At 47.0% G+C, this 25463-nt stretch overlaps 1 protein-coding gene across 2 annotated transcripts in view; it reads left to right on the forward strand.

Annotated features, from left to right (window-relative positions):
• Positions 1-21568, forward strand: part of LOC115479490 (V-set and immunoglobulin domain-containing protein 10-like) — a 52246-nt gene extending 30678 nt beyond the window's left edge. For both annotated transcript variants that reach the window (XM_030217420.1, XM_030217421.1), the window contains exons 5-9: positions 4011-4307; positions 6534-6644; positions 10510-10522; positions 13779-13936; positions 19998-21568. In XM_030217420.1, coding sequence (XP_030073280.1) covers positions 4011-4307; positions 6534-6644; positions 10510-10522; positions 13779-13936; positions 19998-20062 — 644 coding nt within the window. In that variant the 3' untranslated portion in view covers positions 20063-21568. The remainder of the gene's footprint in view (positions 1-4010; positions 4308-6533; positions 6645-10509; positions 10523-13778; positions 13937-19997) is intronic.
• Positions 21569-25463: the final 3895 nt, after the last annotated feature.

Here is a 25463-nt window from a genome sequence, read left to right on the forward strand (position 1 = left end):
ATGTAGAATCTCCAATAGTATCTATTTTATTTTTGTTACATTTGTACCCTGCGCTTTCCCACTCACGGCAGGCTCAATGCGGCTTACATGGGGCAATGGAGGGTTAAGTGACTTGCCCAGAGTCACAAGGAGCTGCGTGTGCCTGAAGTGGGAATCAAACTCAGTTCCTCAGTTCCCCAGGACCAAAGTCCACCACCCTAACCACTAGGCCGCTCCTCCATTACGGAGCCATTGAAATATTCCCTGCTTATATACGTCGAGTCAACCACCCGAGCAGTCCTTATGTCACGCAAACTCCTTCTCGGGTCCCTTTACCAGCCATTTTTTTTTCAATACCCGTTGTTGTTGCCATATAACGCTCCTCGATCCTACCTTAACCTACACTATCCAAGCTGCAAGTCAGTTAAATATAAACTGCTTTTTTCATCATCTTTCTCCTACGTCAGCCCAAAGTCCTGGAATGTTCTACCAAGGCATCCGAAGGAGATTGACGATCACCAGCTATTCAAGAAGTCTTTAAAAACATTTTTCTTCGAGAAAGCTTACCCTACCAATTAACGCTTAATCCCCGCCTACCTCAATTTGTCTTTACCCATTTACTACTCCAACCTATTCAAGCATCCTTGTATAATCCTCCTGTACTTTCCCGTCTTTCTGACCCTCATTGCATTGTAACCTTTTGTAGCATTTAAGCCACATTGTGCTCACTCCAGTGGGAAAATGTGGGGGTATAAATGTACCAAAAATAAATAAATAAATACACAAGCTCCACTGGTCTTATTCCCGACCAGGGCCGCCGAGAGACACAGCCAGGTGTGGGGCAGGACTGGACTGCCACCACGCCCTCGCTCCCCCCCACACCTTTCTGTCTGCTCCCTCGCTATGTCCTCTCTTGCGCTGCTCCTGTCCGTGCCAGGAGTCGGGACCCGGATGACTGTATTAACGTGATATCGCGTTAGTGCAATCATCCGGGTCCCGTGCGGCACGCAGGAGCAGGAGAGGACAGATCCGGAAGCAGGCAGGTAGAATTTTACTCCCCCACCCCTCTCTCGGCCGCCCTGGACCCAACACAGTCTGTGTTTCGCTCAATTGCACCATCAGGGGTTATATTGTATCTATGCATTAATAAAGGAGATTATTTAGACCAATATGTGCTCTCTAACCCCCTAAAAAATCCATATACACTTGTAAAATCTTACCACCTATTACCTTTTATCAAACTCTCAGATGCATACCCTGGGCTTGATGCAACTCAGGCATAAAAAAATGGCACTGGTCCTGCATGCCAGTGGCGTAGCCAAGGGTGGGCCCGGGTGGGCCCAGGCCCACCCAGTACCAGCACACCTATAATGTGGCTGGCAGGGATTCCCAAGCCCCACAACTGTCCCTCCTGCATACCTTGTAAATAGCAGATCTTTACCTGCAGCGACTGATACATACTGCTCGCAGCAGCCCCAAAGCCTTCTCTGTGATGTATTCCCGTCTATGCGGAAACAGGAAGTTGCATCAGAGGAAAGGCTGTGGGGCCAACACGAGCAGTGTGTATTAGTTGCTGCTCACTGCCGGTGAATCTCTGCTATTTAAAAGGTATGCGGTGGGAGGGGGGGGGGATGTTTGAGAGACCATATGGTATGCAGGCGAGAGAGGGAGAGACCAAATCACTTGTGGGACAAGGCTGAGTTCTTCTACCCACCTATACTGGGCCCAGGTCCACCCAAAATTGGGTGTCTGGCTACGCCCCTGCTGCATGGCACCCAGGACCCGGATGATTGCATTACTGCGATATTGCATTAATGCAATCATCCGTGTTCCGACTCCTGGCATGGATAGGAGCAGGAGAGGATAGACCGTGGGAAACAGGCAGGCAGAAAGAGACTTGCCAGCGCCAGGCCCGGTCCCCTCCTTGGAGGCAGAGACAGAAAGGTGGGAGGGAGCGGCAGCATGAGTATGGGGGGAGGTGGCACACGGCCGTCCGGTTCTTCCCCGGGTCCAGCTGTGTCTGTCGGCAGCCCTGGTGCAGGGTAGGGGAAAGTGGAGGCTGACAAATGTACAAAACAATAGGGAGGTAATGTCAAAGAGCAGTTTATTCAGAATATTCATATCAAGGACCCGACACTGTCCGTGTTTCGGCGCCAAAGCACCTGCATCAGGGGTCACAAACAACTTTCCCTGAAAAGAAGCTGATTGGCTTGGATAAATCCTTTTTGTATTCACGTGGTTATATAACAATTTAATCCACGGAGAGAACAAAAGAACAGCAAACCGATCAGCAAACAACACTTTTTTCCTGCCTCAAGGTGTTGTTTGCTGTTCTTTTGTTCTCTCCGTGGATTACAAAGAACCAGGGGCGTATCTGACCTGCGGCGGTAGGGGGGGCCAGGGCCAGAGTGAGGGGGCACATTATAGCCCCCCCGCCGCCGCCGCCGCCGCCGCCGCCGCCATTGCCGATCCCCCTCCCCCCAGCCGCTGCCATTGCCAACCCTCCCCCTCCGTTGCTCGCCTACCTTCGCTGGCGGGGGACCCCAACCCCCGCCAGCCGAGGTCCGCGTCCTCCTGCCGCTGCCGGCTGCCTTTGGTCCTTTCATTTTTCCATTGAAGCTGGCGCCGCCGACGACGAAAAAGTTTCTTTTGAATCTGACGTCGCTGCACGTTGCACGTGCAGGACGTCAGACTCAGAAACAATTTCTGAGTCTGACGTCCTGCACGTACAACGTGCAGCGACGTCAGATTCAAAAGAAACTTTCGTCGGCGCCAGCTTCAATGGAAAAATGAAAGGACCAAAGGCAGCCGGCAGCGGCAGCGGCAGGAGGACGCGGACCTCGGCTGGCGGGGGTTGGGGTCCCCCGCCAGCGAAGGTAGGCGAGCAACGGAGGGGGAGGGTTGGCAGCGGTAGGGGGGGCCAGGGCGAAATCTGCGGGGGCCCAGGCCCCTGAGGCCCCACGCAGATACGCCCCTGCAAAGAACGTATCAATTTCAAAGCCCAGACTTTAATCCACAAGATAATACATGGAGAATCTCCGAACTATATGATAAATCTGGTTGACCTTCTAGCAAGAAACATGTCTGTATCCTCACGAAAGTACCTCAAACTGCACTACCCCAGCTGTAAAGGTCTCAAGTACAAAACTTATTATGGATCCAATTTCTCCTTCCTGGGCAAACGCTCTCCCTAGACCTATCCGAGCAATCCATGACCACCTACAATTCAGAAAAGCACTAAAAACCTGTCTATTCAAACAAGCCTACCCCAAAGACCCAGATTAATCTCATGAACCCATCTACCTTACATATACTGAAGAGAAAACGACATTGACCCAGAATCTATCTCCCACCTTACCCTCCTCTCTCTATCACCTGTCTCTACCTACCTACCCATCATCCTTCTATTATGTTATACTTAATTTCCTACTTTACATAACAAAATTCTGTGTTACCTATTACTATGTAAGCTGCATTGAGCCTGCTTTTAGTGGGAAAGTGTGGGATACAAATATGTATTTGTATCCCGCAGTGGAGTGGCCTAGTGGTTAGGGTGGTGGACTTTGGTCCTGGGGAACTGAGTTCGATTCCCACTTCAGGCACAGGCAGCTCCTTGTGACTCTGGGCAAGTCACTTAACCCTCCATTGCCCCAGGTACAAATAAGTACCTGTATACAATATGTAAGCCGCATTGAGCCTGCCAGAAGTGGGAAAGTGCGGGATGCAAATAAATAAATATAACCACGTGTATACAAAAAGGATTCATCAAAGCCAATCAGCTTCTTTTCAGGGAATGTTGTTTGTGACCCCGTGTCGGGTCCTTGATATGAATATTCTGAATAAACTGCTCTTTGACATTACCTCCCTATTGGTTTGTACATTTGTCAGCCTCTACTTTTGCTGTTTTGCTTTGAATCTCCGAGGAGGCTCCTCCTGTTTTCTTGGATTTGCAGGGTAGGGGAAAGTCGTTCTTTGGTATTATTGCTGGCTGCATTACAGGAGTCATTTTTATTCTTTTCCTCTAATTTTAGTGCTTCCTTTGCTTGAATCTCAGCCACTCAGGACGTGTTTTGTGGGTGAAAACGTGACCCTCGCGTGCAAAGTGTCGAGTGCAAATCCTCCGGTGCAGGTGATAAGATGGCTGAGAAACAGCAGCCAGACAGAGGAAGAGATCCAGTCTGGGCTAAAATATGAAATTGTGCAGAACACCTCTGTGTCTTTCTTGACGATACGGAACTGCTCCCAGGACACAGATGGGGGCTACTTCATCTGCAAAGCAGAGAATGCCATTAGCGTGAAGGAACTGAACATCTGGCTGACCGTGATGAGTAAGACTTAAAACTTCAGTACAGCTGCTTTCTGTATTTAGGGCCATTTAACTTCCAACCCTTTTCCTGTCTGTTACCAGAACTGCATCTCAGTTAGAAGTTGTAACTTCATTTTGGAAATGCTAACCGCTCATCACAAATCACACCTCCCCAAATACCCCCCTTCACCGGCCATGTCCTGCTGATAATTTGCGCATAGACATTTATGGGGCGTTTAACTGGTCAGGTGCTGATCCTGGCTGGTTAAATGTGTTCGCTAGAATACAGTTCTGGAAGTCACTTAACCCTTCATTGCTCCAGGTACAAAATAAGTACCTGTAAATGCTATGTAAACTGCTTTGAATGTAGTTGCAAGAACCACAGAAAGACAGTATATCAAGTCCCATTAACAAGATTCCATTCACAATCTCAAAGAGTAGCAAGATTCCATGTAGAACCCCAAAGAATAGCAAGATTCCGGAATCCCAAGGAGTGGAAAAGTAGCCTAGTGGTCGCTACTATTTGAGATTCTACATGGAATGTTGCTACTATTGAGCTTCTGTTGCTACTATTGAGATTCTACATGGAATGTTGCTACTATTTGAGATTCTACATGGAATGTTGCTACTATTGAGATTCTGTTGCTACTATTGAGATTCTACATGGAATGTTGCTACTATTGAGATTCTGTTGCTACTATTTAAGATTCTACATGGAATGTTGCTAGTGGAGGAGTAGCCTAGCGGTTAGTGCAGTGGACTTTGATCCTGGGGAACTGGGTTCAATTCCCACTGCAGCTCCTTGTGACCCTGGACAAGTCACTTAACTCTTCATTGTCCCAGGTACAAAAACCAAGGTTGTGAGCCCTCTAGGGACACACAGAGTACCTGCTCATAACTGATTGTTCTTCTCCTTGAACTTGATGGTTAAGTGGAATATAAATGCCAGTACTAAATCAGTAGCTCTCTTGCAAGGTTCCGCGTTAGGAGTTACGGATCAAGAAAGGGATCTGGGTGTCGTCGTCGATGATACGCTGAAACCTTCTGCTCAGTGTGCTGCTGCGGCTAGGAAAGCGAATAGAATGTTGGGTGTTATTAGGAAGGGTATGGAGTCCAGGTGTGCGGATGTTATAATGCCGTTGTATCGCTCCATGGTGCGACCGCACCTGGAGTATTGTGTTCAGTACTGGTCTCCGTATCTCAAAAAAGATATAGTAGAATTGGAAAAGGTACAGCGAAGGGCGACGAAAATGATAGTGGGGATGGGACGACTTTCCTATGAAGAGAGGCTGAGAAGGCTAGGGCTTTCAGCTTGGAGAAGAGACGGCTGAGGGGAGATATGATAGAAGTGTATAAAATAATGAGTGGAATGGATCGGGTGGATGTGAAGCGACTGTTCACGCTATCCAAAAATACTAGGACTAGAGGGCATGAGTTGAAGCTACAGTGTGGTAAATTTAAAACGAATCGGAGAAAATTTTTCTTCACCCAACGTGTAATTAGACTCTGGAATTCGTTGCCGGAGAACGTGGTACGGGCGGTTAGCTTGACGGAGTTTAAAAAGGGGTTAGATAGATTCCTAAAGGACAAGTCCATAGACCGCTATTAAATGGACTTGGAAAAATTCCGCATTTTTAGGTATAACTTGTCTGGAATGTTTTTACGTTTGGGGAGCGTGCCAGGTGCCCTTGACCTGGATTGGCCACTGTCGGTGACAGGATGCTGGGCTAGATGGACCTTTGGTCTTTCCCAGTATGGCACTACTTATGTACTTATGTACTTATGTGGCCAAGGAAGTACCTCTTGTAACTGAATGCAACTTGCCTTCAGCTACTAGGTGTGAGCTAAAATTTAGGTAATGGGCTAGATTCTATATATGATGCCTCAGTGGGTGGTGGTAAGTACTCCCCCCGCATGACCATTTCTTTTCCAGAAAAAAAGACAGCCTTTCACCCGCTGCAATAAAAGGGGGCCTCAGTGACCGCAGCTTATTGAAAGGACCCCTAAATCATTGAGGGCTCAGGTCCAATTCCTCATTGACTCCACCGATCCCTCTTTTTTTTTTTGTCCAGCGCAAACTCCATTCAGAGCCATGTTCTGTGTTCTAGGCTTCACCCTGGGTAGGTCAGGCTTTTTCTGTATGTTGCATACATTGTCTGTTGTCACGCTTGACTCTGCACAGCTGAAAAGAGCATTTTGGTGAAGTTGAAAGTGCGTCTAGCAAAATAACCCCTTTTTTTTATTTCAGAGCCCTCAAACATCGTGGGCCTGGTTGTTGGGTTGGTGTTACTGTTTCTGCTGGTTGTTGGGCTGGTCACAGCTGCTATTTTGTACAATAACCCACAGCTATATCCGAAAGGTAAGAGCGAGCCCAGGGGAGAAACTCCACATCTCAGACTTCATGGTGGGGAGTGTTCAATTAGATCTGGTCCTCCCAGGTCACTTAAACCTTAACTAATTGGTATGTAAAGGAGTGGCCTAGTGGTTAGGGTGGTGGACTTTGGTCCTGGGGAACTGAGGAACTGAGTTCGATTCCCACTTCAGGCACAGGCAGCTCCTTGTGACTCTGGGCAAGTCACTTAACCCTCCATTGCCCCATGTAAGCCGCATTGAGCCTGCCATGAGTGGGAAAGCGCAGGGTACAAATGTAACAAAAATAAAATTGATACTATTGGAGATTCTACGTGGAATGTTGCTATTCCACTAGCAACATTCCATGTAGAAGGCTGCGCAGGCTTCTGTTTCTGTGAGTCTGACGTCCTGCACAACGTACGTGCAGGACGTCAGACTCACAGAGGCAGAAGCCTGCGCGGCCACATTGGTGATCTGCAAGGACCGACTTCTACATGGAATGTTGCTAGTGGAATAGCAACATTCCATGTAGAATCTCAAATAGTTGCAACAGTGGAGGAGTGGTTAGGGTGGTGGACTTTGGTCCTGAGGAACTGAGTTCAATTCCCACTTTAGGCACAGGCAGCTCCTTGTGACTTTGGGCAAGTCACTTAACCCTCCATCGCCCTGTGTAAGCCACATTGAGCCTGCCATGAGTGGGAAAGCACGGGGTACAAGTGTAACAAAAAAAAAAATTGTTAACTCTTTATTGCACTTGTTCTAAAAATTAAACCTTGAGAGTTGGATTTCACAAGCTCTGTACTTGAAGCAAGCGAGCCTTTCTGTCCCTCTCTCCACAGCTCACACCTATCATGTACCATCTTTTCTCATAAGTACATAAGTATTGCCACACTGGGAGAGACCAAAGGTCCATCAAGCCCAGTATCCTGTTTCCAACAGTGGCCAATCCAGGTCACAAATGCCTGGCAAGATCCCAGAAAAGCTCGATACATCTTATGATGCTTATCCCAGAAATAATCAGTGGATTTTCCTCAAGTCAATTTAATAATGGTCTATGGACTTTTCCTTTAGGAAGCTGTCCAGATGCTTTTTAAACCCCGTTAAGCTAACCACCTTTACCACATTCTCTGGCAACGAATTCCACAGTTTAATTACACGTTGAGTGAAGAAACATTTTCTCCAATTCGTATTAAATTTACTACTTTGTAGCTTCTCTCCCCACAGTTTGTCTCTATCCGTCTCTGTTCCCCTCCCAGTCCATCCCCATCACCCTCTTGTCCTCCTAGTTCATCCACAACACACTCTCTCCTCCCCCCTGCCCCCGCCCCGTCCCTTCCCAGCTCTACCTCTCTTCTTCACAGCAAGCAAGTGGCACAGGCTCCCAATCCTAGCAGTTGGGTCATGATTGGCCCTGCAGTCCCTGATGCTTCTCAGCTGTTTAAGTGGCCGATCAGCAGAAATACAAGCTCCAGACAGGAGGAAGGAGCCAGGCTAGTTTTTCAGCAGAAGGAAGGCTCCCGTGAATAACCATGATCGGTCTCCTCTTCCCAACTGAGCCCTTACATTAGTGACATTACAGGCTAGTGTCAGTGATATTTTCCATGTTATTTCATGTTGTTTTTGCACAAAATGACAGGAACAAAACCCAAAATGCTAATTTTGTTGTGTGTCTTAACAGTGCGCAGTCTTCTGAAAAAGTGTATACTATTGCAGGGTGTGTACTTTTTGTGAAAAGTGTGCACTCTTCCCCGGTAGAGCTGCATTACTGGTGCATTATCAAAAAAGAATGCAGTCCTACGAAAGTGTGCACCTTTCACAATATGTGCACACTCTGTGTATTTCCAGAATACTGCACAAGAGTGTGCACTAGCAAAGAGATCAGTCCTGTAACAGAAACATTAAAAAACAAAGAAAACAAAAGTTCCCATAAAGGACAGGAGAAATGAAACATAACGAACATTTAGAGGCTGTCTACCCTAGTAATGCGTGGAGTGTCGTGATTGGCAGGCTTGGTGTTTAAATCCTCCGAGCGTTTTCTTGCCAGTGGCGTTAAAACAGGAAATTCAATGCCATATAGCATAGTAGATGATGGCAGATAATGAACAACCTGTACGGTCCATCCAGTCTGCCCAACAAGATAAACTCATACCTTACCCAGTCAGTCTGGGTTTTCAGGATATCCCCATTGAAATCAGTGGAGATATCCAGGGGTGTGCTGGTGAATTTTTAACAACGGGCTCTCGCCCTGCAATTTGTGTGTGTGTGTGGGGGGGGGGGGGGGGGAAAGGGGTGGAGTGGCAGGAGAAATGCATGCCTCTCTCTCCTCCCCCCCTCATGTGGGCATGCTAGGCATACCTTTGCTTGCAGGGATGCCGAGCCCCAGTAGCTGATAAATGGACTGCCACCACCAACTCCCCACTGCTTGTTTCTGGCTCTGAGCAGCATGCTGGGACCTCTCTTGCATGCTCGAAGTCCCAGCCTGCTGCTCAGAGCAGCAGCAGTCTATTTAATTGGCTGGCAGGGCTCAGCATCCTCGCCAGCAAACGAGAATTCAGGAGGTGGGGGGGCCCAAGCCCACATTTTGGGAGCCAGTTGTTAAAGTAGTCAAGGGGGGGGGGCTACTTTAACCACCAGCTCCCCAAATTGTTAAAAGCTTAACAAATGGCTCTCACAAGTCTGCTCCAGCACACCATTGGCTGGGTTGAAAACCCCTGGGGTAAGGTATGATGAGATACTTGATCTTGATTTGTTGTTGCCATTTTCAGGGCAGAGAACGTAGAAGTCTGTCTGGCACTGGCTTTGCTTCTCCATTACTAGCGTTTTGCCAACTAATTACCTCATCTTCTATACAAGATTCCTTTGTGTTTATCCCACACACGTTTGAATTCCAGGCCATGTCTGGGCTTCAGCATTGAATTTCTGGGTTTGCAGATACGGCTACAACATAGATGCTTAAGTGCAATATTCAGCAGTTAATCGTCTATGAGGCAGTGCATGAGACAGGACTGACTTTTATTGGTCCTATTTCTACAGTTAACCTGCCTGGTTACGTGTTGACTCTGCCAGTTTTGAGACAGACACTAACTGGACAAGGGGTGGACTGACCATTCGGGCAAGCAGGCAGTGCCCGAGGGCCCAGAGGCTCTGCCTGCTTGCCCACCGCCACTGCACACTACAGTCCCCCAAGCCTCAGTGGGCCCTTCCCAGTCCTACTTTGAAGGGCCCCTGGTGGTCTAGTGACCTCTGTAGGGGCAGGAAAGAACAACACTCTTTCCTGCCCTCAGCCTCTATTCTGCCCGACCCCACTGTATTTTCAAAATGGCTGCCGAGACCCGTGAGACTACCGTGGGAAGTCTCGGCACCCATTTTGAAAATGCGGTGGGGTCGGGCAGAATAGCGGTAGTGGGCAGGAAAGACTGGGGTTCTTTCCTGCCCCCAAAGAAGCCACTAGAACACCAGGGACCTTCATGGTAAGACTGGTAAGGGCCCACTGAGGCTCAGGGGACTTTAGTGTGTGGGAGCGGGATGGCAGCAGCGTAGCGGAGAGGGAGGGTGGCAGACAGCAGTCGGAGGGGCCCAGGATCACTCTTACTGCCCAGGCACACAGATCCCTGTCAGTCCGCCCCTTCTGGACACTTTCAGTCCACTAAATATGACCAGTTATCCCCAAATAAGTGATTTAGTTGACCAAGACCTGTTTCTGGCCAGTTAAATTGCATTGAATATTGACCTGGTACTGTACAATTTTTTTTTCACGGTAAATATGAAGGAGAAATTAGTGTTTTTGAACTGGGAATAATTTGTGGCGTCAGGCCGGTTCCTCTCTTACACTCACTCCTCTCCTTTTTCTCTCCTCTCACCCTACCCTCCAGGGAACATCTTCGGGTGAGTATGACTTGTGAACAAGGGGTGTGGGGGGAACAGGAAGTCCTCACTGCTGGCTGGGCCTTGTCTGTGGGACTTCGACCTTACCTCACAGATAGGTATCTTGTGGACCTGACCGTTCACGCCCGATGCACAAACCTGTTAACGTTTGCTTTAGACTAGTCTAAAGCAAACTGTTATTTAGCCAGCAATGCACAAAGGGGTTTTCCGTGGCTCTAACGTGTGTCATTAGCAGCTAATGAAAATCATGTGCAAGTGCATCGCAAAGAGCTCATTAGTATTAAAATGAGCATTCCAAATAATGCAAAGACAGTTCTGTGTATGGAGCTCCTACCAGGGCCGCCGAGAGCCGGGGCCCCCCCACGAGGTCGCGTCGCGCCCCCCCCCCCCCATCTGAGGTCGCCGGGCCTCTCCTCCACCCGCTGCCAGTGCCGGGCCCCCTGATCTAACCTGAAGCTCCTTCATCTTCGCAGCAAGCAGCAGCAGGGCAGACCTCTCCTTCCTTCCCTGCCCTCACGGACATTACGTCAGGCGAGGGCGGGACACGGAAGGAAGGAGTGGCCTGCCTTGCTGCTGCTGCTTGCTGCGAAGATGAAGGCGCTTAAGGTGGTTAGTTGTGGGAACGATGGAAGGGTGGGCAGGCCTGACTGCGGCAGCGAAGCCCCCCCCCCAGAGGCCCGGGCCCAGGGACTTTTGTCCCCCCTGTCCCCCCCTCTCAGCGGCCCTGGCTCCTACCTTTTAATGTGCAAAATTTTACAGCAGGTCTGGACCTGTCGTTATGGACAGCAGTCTGTTTGCGCTGTAATAGTAGTGCAAGCAGACTGCCCCCAGTTAAGTGCACTGACCACCCAACCCCTCCAGAACTTTTTAGCATCCCTGGTGGTCCAGTGGACCACCTCCTAACCCCTCCATGCCTCCTGACCCCCAGCACAAAGAACCCCTGGTGGTCCAATGGACCATGATACCCCCCTATACCTCCCTACGCCTCCCGACCACTTTTCTGTGCTACAAGCAAAGTGCGTTACATTATTCTACCCAGGCACCATCTCTGTCTCTAGTAGGTCCAACTGCATACAAATCTTTTCGTATAGGTTTTGGATGGCAAAACTATTTTGTTAAATTCTGTAAAATGTTTAAACGTATTGCCACTTTTTTATACAAGCGTTGGGCCCAATATTCAGCCACTGGTGATCAATGTTTTGCTGTCAGTTGCCGGGTCACGTCCGGACTGAGAGTCAGCTAAAACATGGAGGGGCATTTTCAAAAGAAACGTCTAAGTCAGAATTTGGACGTTTTACAAAGCCGTCTAAATTCCGAGGCGGGGAGAAGGTCATTTTCGAAAAAGATGGAGGTCCGTCTTTTGTGTTCGAAAATACCGTGGACATCCTTGAATTTGGACGTTTTGTGATTTGGACGTCTTTGATTTTCGGCCATTTTTGAAACAAAGATGTCCAAGTCTAAAACATCCAAAGTCAAGCCATTTGGACGTGGGAGGAGCCAGCATTTTTAGTAGACTGGTCCCCCTGATGTGCCAGGACAGCAGTCGGGCACCCTAAGGGGCACTGCATTACACTTAACACCAGCCGTACTGTAAACATTTACATGCACATGGGTCACATAAAAGTGCCCTCAACTTAATGACTTGCCCAAGAGTCAACGGCAGAGGTGAACCTAGAGTTCAGGATTCTTTCTGAGGCTACCTTTAAATCTTAACCCCTTATGCACCGGTCTAGTGACCATGTTTTAACCATCCCCTTAACAACTATGTCTTATATTCCTATTTCTCTGTGGAGGAGGGTGTGTTTCTTATTACGTTTGGGTACAGCGCTGGGTACACCATGTGGCACTGTAGAAAGGAGAAGTAATAGTGACACTTCCTGGAGTTTTGACGCTTCTAGAGATCGACTATAGGGATGATGTGCATTAAGCACAATTTCTTTATTAGCAACATAAGTCCACAGTTACATGCCTGTCTCTAGGTGTGTGAGCACCTTCGCCAGTTCAATGGCTGATGTACGTGTTCACACCTAACCGTAGGCAGTTAGGCAAGTAACTGATAGCAGGGCCACCAAGAGACTGAGCTGAGCCCGGGACAGGGCTGCTGCTGCCAGGCCCCCCCCCCCAGACTGACGCATAGCCAGACTTAAAGAATTGGGGGGCAGGAGCCCAAAATAGGGGGCCATATTTTGCCCCATCTCCCTACCCCCCACTGCAACTCCACATACCTTGGCTGGCGGGTGTCCCCAAGCCCCGCCAGCAGCTCTTCCTCCAGCTCTGTCCTCCGCCGCATTGCCTGCCCTGCAGCTGCTTTTCTCCTTGCGTCACCACAGAGCAATGTGGCAGAGAACAGCCAAACCAGAGGCCCCAAAGCCCAGTGTCTGCTCCTCCCCAGCTTCCAAGGGGGGCCCGGCACCGGAGCTCTCTCCTGCTCCTGTCGGGAAATGATCACCAGGGCCCTGTTAGGAGCAGGAGAGAGATCGACCCCAGCGCCACCTTGGAGGCTGGGCCTGGGGGAATCTTGCCCCCCATGCCCCCCCTCTTGGCAGCTCTGACTGATAGTACTCAGCACGTCCCAATTCACCTGTGCCCCTCCCAGGTCCACATTCCCTAGTGCTTGTGCACTATAGATTCTGTGTAGAATCCTTGCTAAGAACAGGTACATGTGTAACTTCTAATTAGCACTAATTAACACCAATAATTAGCCATTAATGCCAACTTAGCTAACTGTACCTAACAGTATTCTAAAACTTGTGCGTGCAGTCCTGCGCACTAAGCATAAAATTGTGCATGCACATTTATAGAATTAGGGAAAATAAGTAAATTTATTCAGAAATAATTTGGTAAATTCATCCAGGAAGCTAATGTCTTCTATAGACAGGTGAGCTCTGTATTTTATAGTTTTTAAGACGACTGCGTCCTGCCATACCACAAGTGCACAGTGACCATTGCAGTTAGAACCGTGCCGAGGGAGGGAGGAGAGGGGATGAGGATATAGCAGGGGATCATTCTAACTTGGACATCTTATCTCGAAATCTGAGGCTATGATTGCTGTATTGATGTTGGTACTTTGATGCCTGGTTGCTTGTTGTGTGTTTGATTGTCCTTGCTGGAAAAGTTTTCAATAAAACTTTATATGGGGAAAAAGAAAAAAAATTGTGAGGAAGGAAGTCTGAGGTCAGTGAGTTGCACCCAAAGAGCATGGATCCTTCATACTTCCTGGCCTTGAAATCAGTTTCTCTGTTCCTCTTGATCGCAGAAGACCAGGTGCCATGGACATGTTAGTGCTGGTGGATTCTGAGAACGAGGAGGAGATGGAAGAGATGGCGACTGCTGAAGACCTTGATATGACTGACACTGTCAGAGAAGAGAATGGAATCATCTCACACAAGGCTTTGTACCACTCTGCTCCGAAAGGTAAGTCCTTCGCATCTGCCCCAATAACACCACTCCATAAGTATTGCCATACTGGGACAGACCAAAGTCCATCAAGCCCAGCATCCTGTTTCCAACAGTGACCAATCCAGGTCACATATATCTGGCAAGATCCCAAAAAGTACAAAACATTTTATACTGCTTATCCCAGAAATAGTGGATTTTCCCCAAGTCCATTTAATAACGGTCTATGGACTTTTCGTTTAGGAAGCCATCCAAACCTTTTTTTAAACTCCGCTAAGCTAACCGCCTTTACCACATTCTCTGGCAACGAATTCCGTGCTAGAGTCTCCTCAGAAGGACATTAAAGTCAGTTATGTCTGTATAAAACACAAACCCTCCTTACTTTCTGGTTCTGATGGTACTATACTAATAGCCTAGTGTTGAGCGCTGTTTGTGGTCATACACTCTTGGGTTTGGCTCTGTCATCGGGGTCCTGTTCCGTTAGCTTGGAGATGTACTTTTCATTGGGAGGGACTGCCCTGTTCACTAGGCATAAGAATTGGGTCAGACCGAAGGCTTATCTAGCCCAGGGTCCTATCTCTAATGGTGACACCAAGTCGTAAGTATCTGGCAAAATTCCCAAAAGTATACTAAAGTGAAAGGTAAAACAAAGAGGCAGATCTTGTAAAAAAAAAAGCAAAAAACCCCCACAGTCGTTAGTAGTAGATTAAAAAGATCCCAGCTATTCAACCTAAAATGCCTGACATGGCTGCATCAGGGGCAGTGGGACACCGGCTGATTAAAACCTTCAAAAATGCTCAGGCTGGTATGACTGTAAAAACATAGAAGGTGAAATTCTGGGAACAGTTTAAAAAAAACGCTGTGATTTACAAGATCTGCCTCTTTGTTTTATCTTCCATATTGGATTTCACGGATCGACTGCCTTGCTGTTTTTTTGACTACTAAACTGAAAGGGCAAACAAAAATATATGTATATACACACACCCTCCCTTAATGTAAATCAATAAATGTTGGGGAGAAATGTAAATAAGTACAGCAGACTCAGACATAGTAACATAGTAAATGACGGCAGATAAAGACCTGAACGGTTCATCCAGTCTGCCCAACAAGATAAACTCATTTTACATGGTATGCGATACTTTATACCCGAGTTTGATTTGTCCCTGCCTTTCTCAGGGCACAGACCGTAGAAGTCTGCCCAGCACTGTTCTTGTACTAAAAGTTCTGAAGATTCTGGAATCCTAAAGAGTTACAAGATTCCGGAATCCCAATTAGTAGCAACATTCCATGTAGAACCCCAAAGAGTAACATAGTAAATGATGACAGATAAAGACCTGAACGGTCCATCCAGTCTGCCCAACAAGATAAACTCATTTTACATGGTATGTGATACTTTATACCCGAGTTTGATTTGTCCTTGCCTTTCTCAGGGCACAGACCGTAGAAGTCTGCCCAGCACTGTTCTTGTACTAAAAGTTCTGAAGATTCTGGAATCCTAAAGAGTTACAAGATTCCGGAATCCCAATTAGTAGCAACATTCCATGTAGAACCCCAAAGAGTAACATAGTAAATGATGACAGATAAAGACCTGAACGGTCCATCCAGTCTGCCCAACAAGATAAACTCATTTTACATGGTATGCGATACTTTATACCCGAGTTTGATTTGTCCCTGCCTTTCTCAGGGCACAGACCGTAGAAGTCTGCCCAGCACTCTTCTTGTACTAAGTTCTGAAGATTCTGGAATCCTAAAGAGTTACAAGATTCCAGAATCCCAATTAGTAGCAACATTCCATGTAGAACCCCAAAGAGTAGTAACATAGTAAATGACGGCAGATAAAGACCTGTCGGTCCATCCAGTCTGCCCAACAAGGTAAACTCATTTTACATGGTAAGTGATACTTTATACCTGAGTTTGATTTGTCCTTGCCTTTCTCAGGGCACAGACCGTAGAAGTCTGCCCAGCACTGTTCTTGTACTAAGTTCTGAAGCTAACGTCGAAGCCCCCTAAACACTCCAGCCTATTCATATCTATTGAGTTATGATCAGGGCACAGACCGTAGAAGTCTGCCCAGCACTGTTCTTGTACTAAGATTTCTGAAGCTAACGTCGAAGCCCCTTAAACACTCCAGCCTATTCATATTTATTGAGTTATGATCAGGGGGTAGACTGTAGAAGTCTGCCCAGCACTGTTCTTGTACTAAGTTCTGAAGCTAACGTCGAAGCCCCTTAAAATGTACACTCCAGCCCATCCATATCTATTCAGTCCCGATCAGGGCATATATAAGAAGAAGCTTATAAGACCTCGTAAAGCACTCAGCTATTTCAGGGCACAACTTAGGTGAAAGTGTCAATCATTTACAAACATCTCTCTCTCTCTCTTATTTTTTTTGCCTTTTATTAAATACACAACAAAAATAATAATATCCAAAAATATACATCAAAACAGCGACTTCAAAAGTGCCCACCGCACTGTGCGCTAGCACCCAAAAATTCCCCAAAGTAGCAAGGATTCACGTTACCTTCCCCCAGGAATAAGCAGTGGCCTTTCCCAGGTCTACCTTAATAATGGGTTACAGATTTTTCCTCCAGGAATTTATCCAAAGCTTTATAAAATCTGCGTTTATCATTCTGGCAATGAGATCCAGAGCTTAACTATGCGTTAAAGTGAAAAAATATTTTCTGCTATTAATTTTAAAAGTATTACCGTGTAACTTTATTGAGTGTCTCCTTGTCTTTTGTACTTTTTGAAAGAGTAACTAATCGACTGGCATTTACTCATTCTACTCCACTCCACTCCGGATTTTGTAGATCTCTATCATACCCCCTCCCGGGTGCAGCGACGTCTGTTCCCCCAGGGTGCAGCATGACACCTCCATCCCTGGTGCATCAAGCTCCCCCCTCCCCGGCGCATTCTTGGCTGCTGAAGGGTGCAGAGAGCAGCCGCGCGCCTGTTGGCTCCACTGGCTCCCTGCTCCCTCTGCCCCGGAACAGGAAGTAACCTGCTCCAGGGCAGAGGGAGCAGGGAACCAGCGGAGCCGACAGGCACGCGGCTGCTCTCTGCACCCTCCAGCAGCATGCACCCGGGGCGGACCGCCCCCACCACCCCGCCCTTCCTATGCCACTGGGGACTGGAAACCTATTATCAAAGAAAAGATTTTAACTGCACAGGGTCCTAAAACATGTAACATACATTCTGTATCCTAAGCAAACATTTAGAAGGATAACATAAGAAAAAGTAATTATCACCTTGATTAACACGTGAGGGGGATAGCCAGAAAAAAGCTTTCTCCTTTCCTGGGTTTTCTTAGATACATCCGAGAAACACTGTCTTTAGCCTTTTCTGATATGAAAGTTGTTCCGTCCCCTTGATCATTTTGGTCACCCTTCACTGCACCTTTAATTTTTTTTTTTTTTTTTTTTTTTTTTTTTTGGGGGGGGGGGGGGGGGGTATCATGGATTTGATATACGTCCGTTCTGTGGTACAACCAAAGCAGTTTACATTTATTATACGCAGGTACTTTCTCTGTCCCCAGGGGGCTCACAATCAAAGGTTTTATACCTGGGGCAATTGAGGACCGGATCGCTCGGAGCCACAGTGGCTGTATCTTGTGTGAGATGTGGTGACTAGACTTGCACACAATACACAAGGTGTAGTCTTTCCATGGAGCAATACAAGGCATTATAGTTGTTTTATTCTCTATTCCTTCCTAATAATTCCTAACATTGTTTGGGGGGGTTTTTTCGGCTGCCACGACACCCAAGATTTCAATGTATTGTCCACGATGTGGAGGAGTGGCCTAGTGGTTAGGGTGGTGGACTTTGGTCCTGAGGAACTGAGTTCGATTCCCACTTCAGGCACAGGCAGCTCCTTGTGACTCTGGGCAAGTCACTTAACCCTCCATTGCCCCATGTAAGCCGCATTGAGCCTGCCATGAGTGGGAAAGCGCAGGGTACAAATGTAACAAAAATAAAATAGATACTATTGGAGATTCTACATGGAATGTTGCTACTATTGGAGATTCTACACGGAATGTTGCTACTATTGGAGAGTCTACATGGAATGTTGCTATTCCACTAGCAACATTCCATGTAGAAGCCTGCGCGGCCACATTGGTGATCTGCAAGGGCTGACTTCTACATGGAATGTTGCTAGTGGAATAGCAACATTCCATGTAGAATCTCAAATAGTAGCAACAGTGGAGGAGTGGCCTAGTGGTTAGGGTGGTGGACTTTGGTCCTGGGGAACTGAGGAACTGAGTTTGATTCCCACTTCAGGCACAGGCAGCTCCTTGTGACTCTGGGCAAGTCACTTAACCCTCCATTGCCCCATGTAAGCCGCATTGAGCCTGCCATGAGTGGGAAAGCACGGGGTACAAATGTAACAAAAATAAAATAGATACTATTGGAGATTCTACATGGAATGTTGCTATTCCACTAGCAACATTCCATGTAGAAGGCTGCGCAGGCTTCTGTTTCTGTGAGTCCGACGTCCTGCACGTATGTGCAGGACGTCAGACTCACAGAAGCAGAAGCCTGCGCGGCCACATTGGTGATCTGCAAGGGCCGACTTCTACATGGAATGTTGCTAGTGGAATAGCAACATTCCATGTAGAATCTCAAATAGTAGCAACAGTGGAGGAGTGGCCTAGTGGTTAGGGTGGTGGACTTTGGTCCTGAGGAACTGAGTTCGATTCCCACTTCCTTGTGACTCTGGGCAAGTCACTTAACCCTCCATTGCCCCATGTAAGCCGCATTGAGCCTGCCATGAGTGGGAAAGCGCAGGGTACAAATGTAACAAAAATAAAATAGATACTATTGGAGATTCTACATGGAATGTTGCTACTATTGGAGATTCCTCATGGAATGTTGCTAGTGGAATAGCAACATTCCATGTAGAAGGCTGCGCAGGCTTCTGTTTCTGTGAGTCTGACGTCCTGCACGTATGTGCAGGACGTCAGACTCACAGAAGCAGAAGCCTGCGCGGCCACATTGGTGATCTGCAAGGGCCGACTTCTACATGGAATGTTGCTAGTGGAATAGCAACATTCCATGTAGAATCTCAAATAGTAGCAACAGTGGAGGAGTGGCCTAGTGGTTAGGGTGGTGGACTTTGCTCCTGAGGAACTGAGTTGGATTCCCACTTCAGGCACAGGCAGCTCCTTGTGACTCTGGGCAAGTCACTTAACCCTCCATTGCCCCATGTAAGCCACATTGAGCCTGCCATGAGTGGGAAAGCGCAGGGTACAAATGTAACAAAAATAAAATAGATACTATTGGAGATTCTACATGGAATGTTGCTACTATTGGAGATTCCTCATGGAATGTTGCTATTCCACTAGCAACATTCCATGTAGAAGGCTGCGCAGGCTTCTGTTTCTGTGAGTCTGACGTCCTGCACGTATGTGCAGGACGTCAGACTCACAGAAGCAGAAGCCTGCGCGGCCACATTGGTGATCTGCAAGGGCCGACTTCTACATGGAATGTTGCTAGTGGAATAGCAACATTCCATGTAGAATCTCAAATAGTAGCAACAGTGGAGGAGGAGTGGCCTAGTGGTTAGGGTGGTGGACTTTGGTCCTGAGGAACTGAGTTCGATTCCCACTTCCTTGTGACTCTGGGCAAGTCACTTAACCCTCCATTGCCCCATGTAAGCCGCATTGAGCCTGCCATGAGTGGGAAAGCCCGGGGTACAAATGTAACAAAGCAAACCTTAGATCCTTTTCCTCGGTGGTGACTCCTAATGTGGAACCTAGCATCATGAAGTTATAATTTGGCTTATTTTTCCCCAATGTGCATGAGTTTGCACTTATCTACATGAAATTTCATTGTGATGCCCCGTCTTCCTATTTCATAAGCTCCTCCTTCGATTTCTCACTGTCCGTACACGATTTACAATCATTTTGAATAATTTTGAATCATCTGCCAATCTGACCACCTCACTTGTTGTTCCCATTTCCAGATCATTTAGAAATGTGTTGAAAAGCACCGATCCCAGTATTCACCCTCCTCCACTGAGAATATTATCACACGGTTGGTCGATAATGATCAGCTGGTGTTTCCTGTCTTGTGTCTTGCAGGTTACAGTACCGAGCTGCAGAGTGACGTCTCGGTGGAAGAAGAGAGATCAATGCCCGACATTTAGAGTGACGCAGTCTCTTTCTCCACAACATACTGACCGTTTGTTTCCTTCTAATTTCTTCCCCTTCGGTGTTCCTTCTTTCATTTCCTCTCTTTTCTCTCTCTCTCTTTCTGTGCCCCTGTGGGTGACGGAATATTTCTCAGGGTTGTCCTTGCTCATGGTATGAACTTCATGAGCAGGCAGAAGATTAAGAAAAACGTACCATGCCCACAGCCAGGGTGAGATTTAAGATTTTGACATTCAACTTAAGAGCATCCAGTCTCTCTGTCCTACTCATCCCTCCATGACTCCTTCCTACATTTCTGCCCCTTCCCACCATGGTTCCTTGTTGGATCTTTTTCACACACACCCACCCACCCCCAGATATCCTCTTATTCGAACCCCCCTCCATGATAACTTCCCAATCCTCTCCATCCCCCCCCCCCCATCTCTCATCTCATTTGATAGTCCTGAAGCCAGTAGATACCTCCATGCAGAGCAGTAGCCACAATAGGAGAACTATCCGGGCAGGGCCTATCAGGGATGCGAACTCAGTAGACGTGTTAGGGATGTGAACTGTATTGGTTTTCAGAAGAAGGGTTGGGTCTGTTGGAGGCCAAGTGAGTTTGCATCCTCTGACCGATCTCATTCTGAGTTTTCTTTTTTCCTGTTGCCACGCCGTGGAACATTTGGTTTTAGGTTGGATTAACCAAGGAGAGGAGAGGCAACAAACAAACTTTCTGCCCCCTCAGGTCTCAGATTGTTGTTGATTAGTGGGGGTGGGAGACGAGGAGATGGCATTCACCCTTCCTTATGCTGCACCCAACATTCACTCTCTTTTGCACCTCTCCCTCCCCCACCACACTCAAAATTCACCTCTCCAAACCTTCCCCTAATTTTATTCCCCTTCATGCTACCTCCCCCCCTGCTTTCACCCTCTCATCACCTCCCTCAATTAAGTTGTCTCTACAAAAGTCATTGTAACAGATGCCAAAGTGTTGATATTTAACTGTAGCACTAAAGTGACTCTGTTATAGTGGGTAAATTAGGTGCCTGCCCTCATGTGCCCCTCACGTGTAAATGTCTGGACTATCACCATTTATTCATGTAAGTGTCACTTACCCCTTAAAGTGCCGGAATGGCGCCTATGCGCTATTCTGTAGTGACATGCCCAGCTTACATAGTGTGCACATGAAAAAGGAGCAGATACATGGGTGAGATGTGGGAGGGGCAAGGACGGGGCATGGTCAGGACTCCTAGGTACACACAGAACTGATAGAACTCTACCTTATGCACGTCCCTGCCGCATTTAAGCGCTCACAGTCATGCCAGGTCTATGGCTAGTGTAATTGTTGGAAAAAACAAAAGCGCAGATCGATAAGGGAGAAATATCAATTTATTACATCACAAAAATATTCAGAATCAGCCCGACACTGGCCTTGTTTTGCCCATCAGGGCTGCGTCAGGGGCTACAAAACAAATGACGTGACATTTAAAAACTTGTATAATCATGTCATTTGTTTTGTAGCCCCTGACGCAGCCCTGATGGGCAAAACAAGGCCAGTGTCGAGCTGATTCTGAATATTTTTGTCATAGTCCATAAACCACTACTAAATAGACTTGGGAAAAATCCATAATTCCGGGAATAACATGTATAGAATGTTTGTACGTTTGGGAAGCTTGCCAGGTGCCCTTGACCTGGATTGGCCGCTGTCGTGGACAGGATGCTGGGCTCGATGGACCCTTGGTCTTTTCCCAGTGTGGCATTACTTATCTACTTATGACATTTCTCTCTTATCGATCTGCTCTTTTGTTTTTCCATTTTGGAGTTTGCAGACCGGTTGCCCTGTTGTTTTCTTGGTGTAACTGTTGGTGCATCAAATGTTTGGGGTGCCAATACCAAGCTACGCTAGTTATGGATTAGACTCACCCTTCGCATCCTCAGGGCACTGAAGTAGAGGCATCCATTGTAGAACTGTCCCCTAAATATCCCAGAAGGCCTCATTTTAACATCCCGTCCCAAAGACTGCACCCTAAGCAGCAGTACTACTACTACTTAACATTTCTAGAGCGCTACTAGGGTTACGCGGCGCTGTACAGTTTAACAAAGAAGGACAGTCCCTGCTCAAAGGAGCTTACAGTCTAAAGGACGGGACAACATTCCCTCCCTAAATTATCTAAATCCTCTTCCTTCAGCACTCAGTGTTCCTTGGAAGTGCCCCCTCTCCCCCACCTGCTAGGTTTCCGAGGCCCACCAGGGTCCAAGCCCAAGAAGAAGAATCTGTAGTCTTTCTATACAGACATTAATCTACCTACAGGACCCACTTTCTACTATATTAGACTTTAAACTCCAGACTCCCAACCACTGATCCAAACTACATACTGTACAATGCATGCGAGACTGCACATTCATATGCACTTCTCTGCAAAGATTTAGGACCCCCCCCCCCCCCCCGCATGTTTCAATAAAACCTAGTGAACAAAAATGTATAAAGCCTGTATATTGTCCAAAGTTAAATATGACATCTTTCTGCAATTCTTAATGCAAAATGACTGTAAAGGCAATTCTGTAACAGGGGTGGCTGCAGTTAAAAGTGTCTTGCACAGAAAAAGTGCCACTCATGAGTGCACCACTTGCTCTTCTGTTCTAGAATTGTCCACTAAGTGTTTGTTGATTTTAACAGATTGAGAATAATAATAGAATTAATATGGCATGTGCAAAGGCTTGGCCACCCTTTCAGCTGATTCTTAAGCTGGTGACTCGGTGGGACATTTTTGCATAAATAAAGCTGTAAGGGATTCCTGGGCATTAAACCTGCAGCCTCATGGGCTAAGCAGTGGAGCCTTGTGGCTGAACCACAAAGGATGCTTCTCTGCAATGAGCTCCTAGAAATGTGACCGTGAGGAACAGGAGGAAAAGTTGACCCCTACGGAGGAGTCCATTGGGCCAGCAAGAGAGTGGTATATACGGAAGTCCAGCTAGATGCACCCTTGCTGCTTGAACAAGTTGTTGGTGAGCCTGGCCTGGGTCTACTGCTCTCCCAGCTCCTTGAGCCGCTTCTCAGCAAGTTCATCCCTACCTCCTTCGTGCTTAATTTCTGCTGCACGGTTGGTTCCTGTCTCATGCAGGAATCATCTACCGCAGCTGATTCCTGCTCCATGTCTGGTTCTTGATCCAGTCTGGGCCTAGCCTTTCCATCCATGCGAAGGTCCTGACATCAACTGAACACAGTTCCACGGTTAAACAAATACTCTCTCTCAGGTTGTTATTTTTACGCGGCCAATCAAGGTTATGGGCAATCGTATTGGTCCAAACTGGTGGCTTCTTTTTCGCCCTCATTTTTGTGAGAAAGAGCAACTCCATAAACTACAAACTGTTTGGAATACCGCACATACTGTGGGGGTGCCAGCAGGGCGCCTAAGCGCTGTTCCGAAATTATGTGACTATCTTGCTTGGAGTGAATTTGCAGGGGTTGGGGGACTACACATAGGCGGAGCATGGACAGGATGTAGGTGGGGCTCCCACCATAGGAGCCAACTTGTTCAAAATGATTGGGGGTGCTAAATGCTCCCTAAACACAATGAAGGAGTCTGTTCAATGTTGAGATGCTGAAACACCCCACAGAGCTGGCTCCTATGGCTTCTACCAGTGTGCATAACCTAAAGTAGACACATCCTTCCACATTTAGGTGCTTGCTGACTGATGTAAGACCAGTCAGATGATTGGAGCAATATTTGTGGGGTTTGCTGCCCCCCTTGTTATTTAATGTGTATATACATACTTTGGGTTTTTAACTGGAGAAATAAGGGTTTATGACCCTGACATAACTATTCTTCTTCCAGTTCAGACTGATGTTGACGCTGAATTGCCTGCTTTGCGGTTGACAGTCTATACTGTTGAACACAGAAAAAAACAAAGCACTCCGGAGGGCCTGTAGAGTCCAGCATTGTAATTGGTCAACAAGTTTATTCTTTCTCCACCTCGCTGAGGGTTTTGGGGGTGATGCTGGACTCTACGGGCACTTTGGAGCCTCAGGTTAATAAAGTGGTGCAAAAAAACATTTTGTTTTTTTTAATGCGAAAATTACGTTGCACTCATAAATGTTTTCATGTCCATCAGTTTCAGCTACTGTTGCGCTGATTAGATTACTGTAATGTTATTTACCTAGGCTGTTCTCAAGTCTTAGGGCTTCTTTTGCAAAGCCGCGCTAGCGATTCCCATGCTGCAAATGAGAGGAAGCCTAGAGGAATTGAATGGACTTTCTCTCATTTGCCGCACTGAGAATCAGTTGATACTTTAAAACGTTCTGATCATTTGTCAGAGTATTACTCTAAAGTTCACTGGCTGCCACTAGCTGTAAGAGTCATGTTCAAATGATCTTGTGTGACGTTTAAGGTTTCTTATGGTCTAGCTCCAGTTTATCTGATTCAATGTTTTGCTTTGTCAAATCCTGTTCGTGCTTCCAGGTCTATAAATTTATTTTCCTTTCCATCAATGAAGGGTAAAGTCGAAATGTATAGATTTTCTGCTTTCTTATTAGGCAGCTAAATTAGGCTGAGACGTTTCCCCTTTCATAATTCAGGAGCTTGAAAATGTTGCAATCATTGAAAATGTGCATTTTCAACGATTGCTTAAGACTTATTTATTTAGGAACTATGGAAGGAGATGAATGTATTAGAGTTTTTGATTAATTACTGTTGTTACTGTATTTCCTGGGATGTCCAGTCTCTTTATACGTCATTTGTATCGAACTTCAAGGTACTGCAGGATATAAAAATAAAATGCTATGTTATGTTACGCCAAGTGCCTAATGGTAGGTCTGCTGATACCAGATTACAGTAGAATTCTATAATGGAATCCAGGCACCCAGGGTCCCTTTTACAAAGCGGCAGTCAGCCCAACGCGAGCTTACCGCTCGCTAAAAAGGAAGTAACGCCAGGCTACCGCAGCAGCCCAATGGTAGTTCCCACCCCCAGTGCGCGTCATATCCGGCGCTACAAAAATATTTTTATAGCGCTGGTGTGTACCCAGTAGTAATCGGGCAGCGCTGCGTGCTGCTCAGTTACTGCCAGGTTAGCAGAAGAGCCCTTACCGCAACCTCAGTGGGTGGTAGTAAGGGCCCCCCCCCAAAAAAAATGGTCACGTGGCAAGTGCTTCACTTGCCGCACAACCATTTCCTTAAAAAAAAGAAAGACCGGGCTGGAGGGGTTGAGTGTGATGTATATGGCTAAAGCCTGGCAGTGCTCTAGAGCTTTAATGTTTCATTTTCTGATATTTGTGATAAGCACTATCTTACCTAATGAAGTATTCAAGTGTATGATATTAGGAACATGAGTCATTTAAAACCTAATGTTAACATGGGCCAAGGAATCGTTAAGAGGGGGAGGGGGGAGAAAAATGGGGACGGAAAAAGTGTTTGGCGAA

The sequence above is a fragment of the Microcaecilia unicolor genome, chromosome 11, assembly GCF_901765095.1.
Source record: "Microcaecilia unicolor chromosome 11, aMicUni1.1, whole genome shotgun sequence".
In the NCBI taxonomy this organism is placed as follows: Eukaryota; Metazoa; Chordata; class Amphibia; order Gymnophiona; family Siphonopidae; genus Microcaecilia; species Microcaecilia unicolor.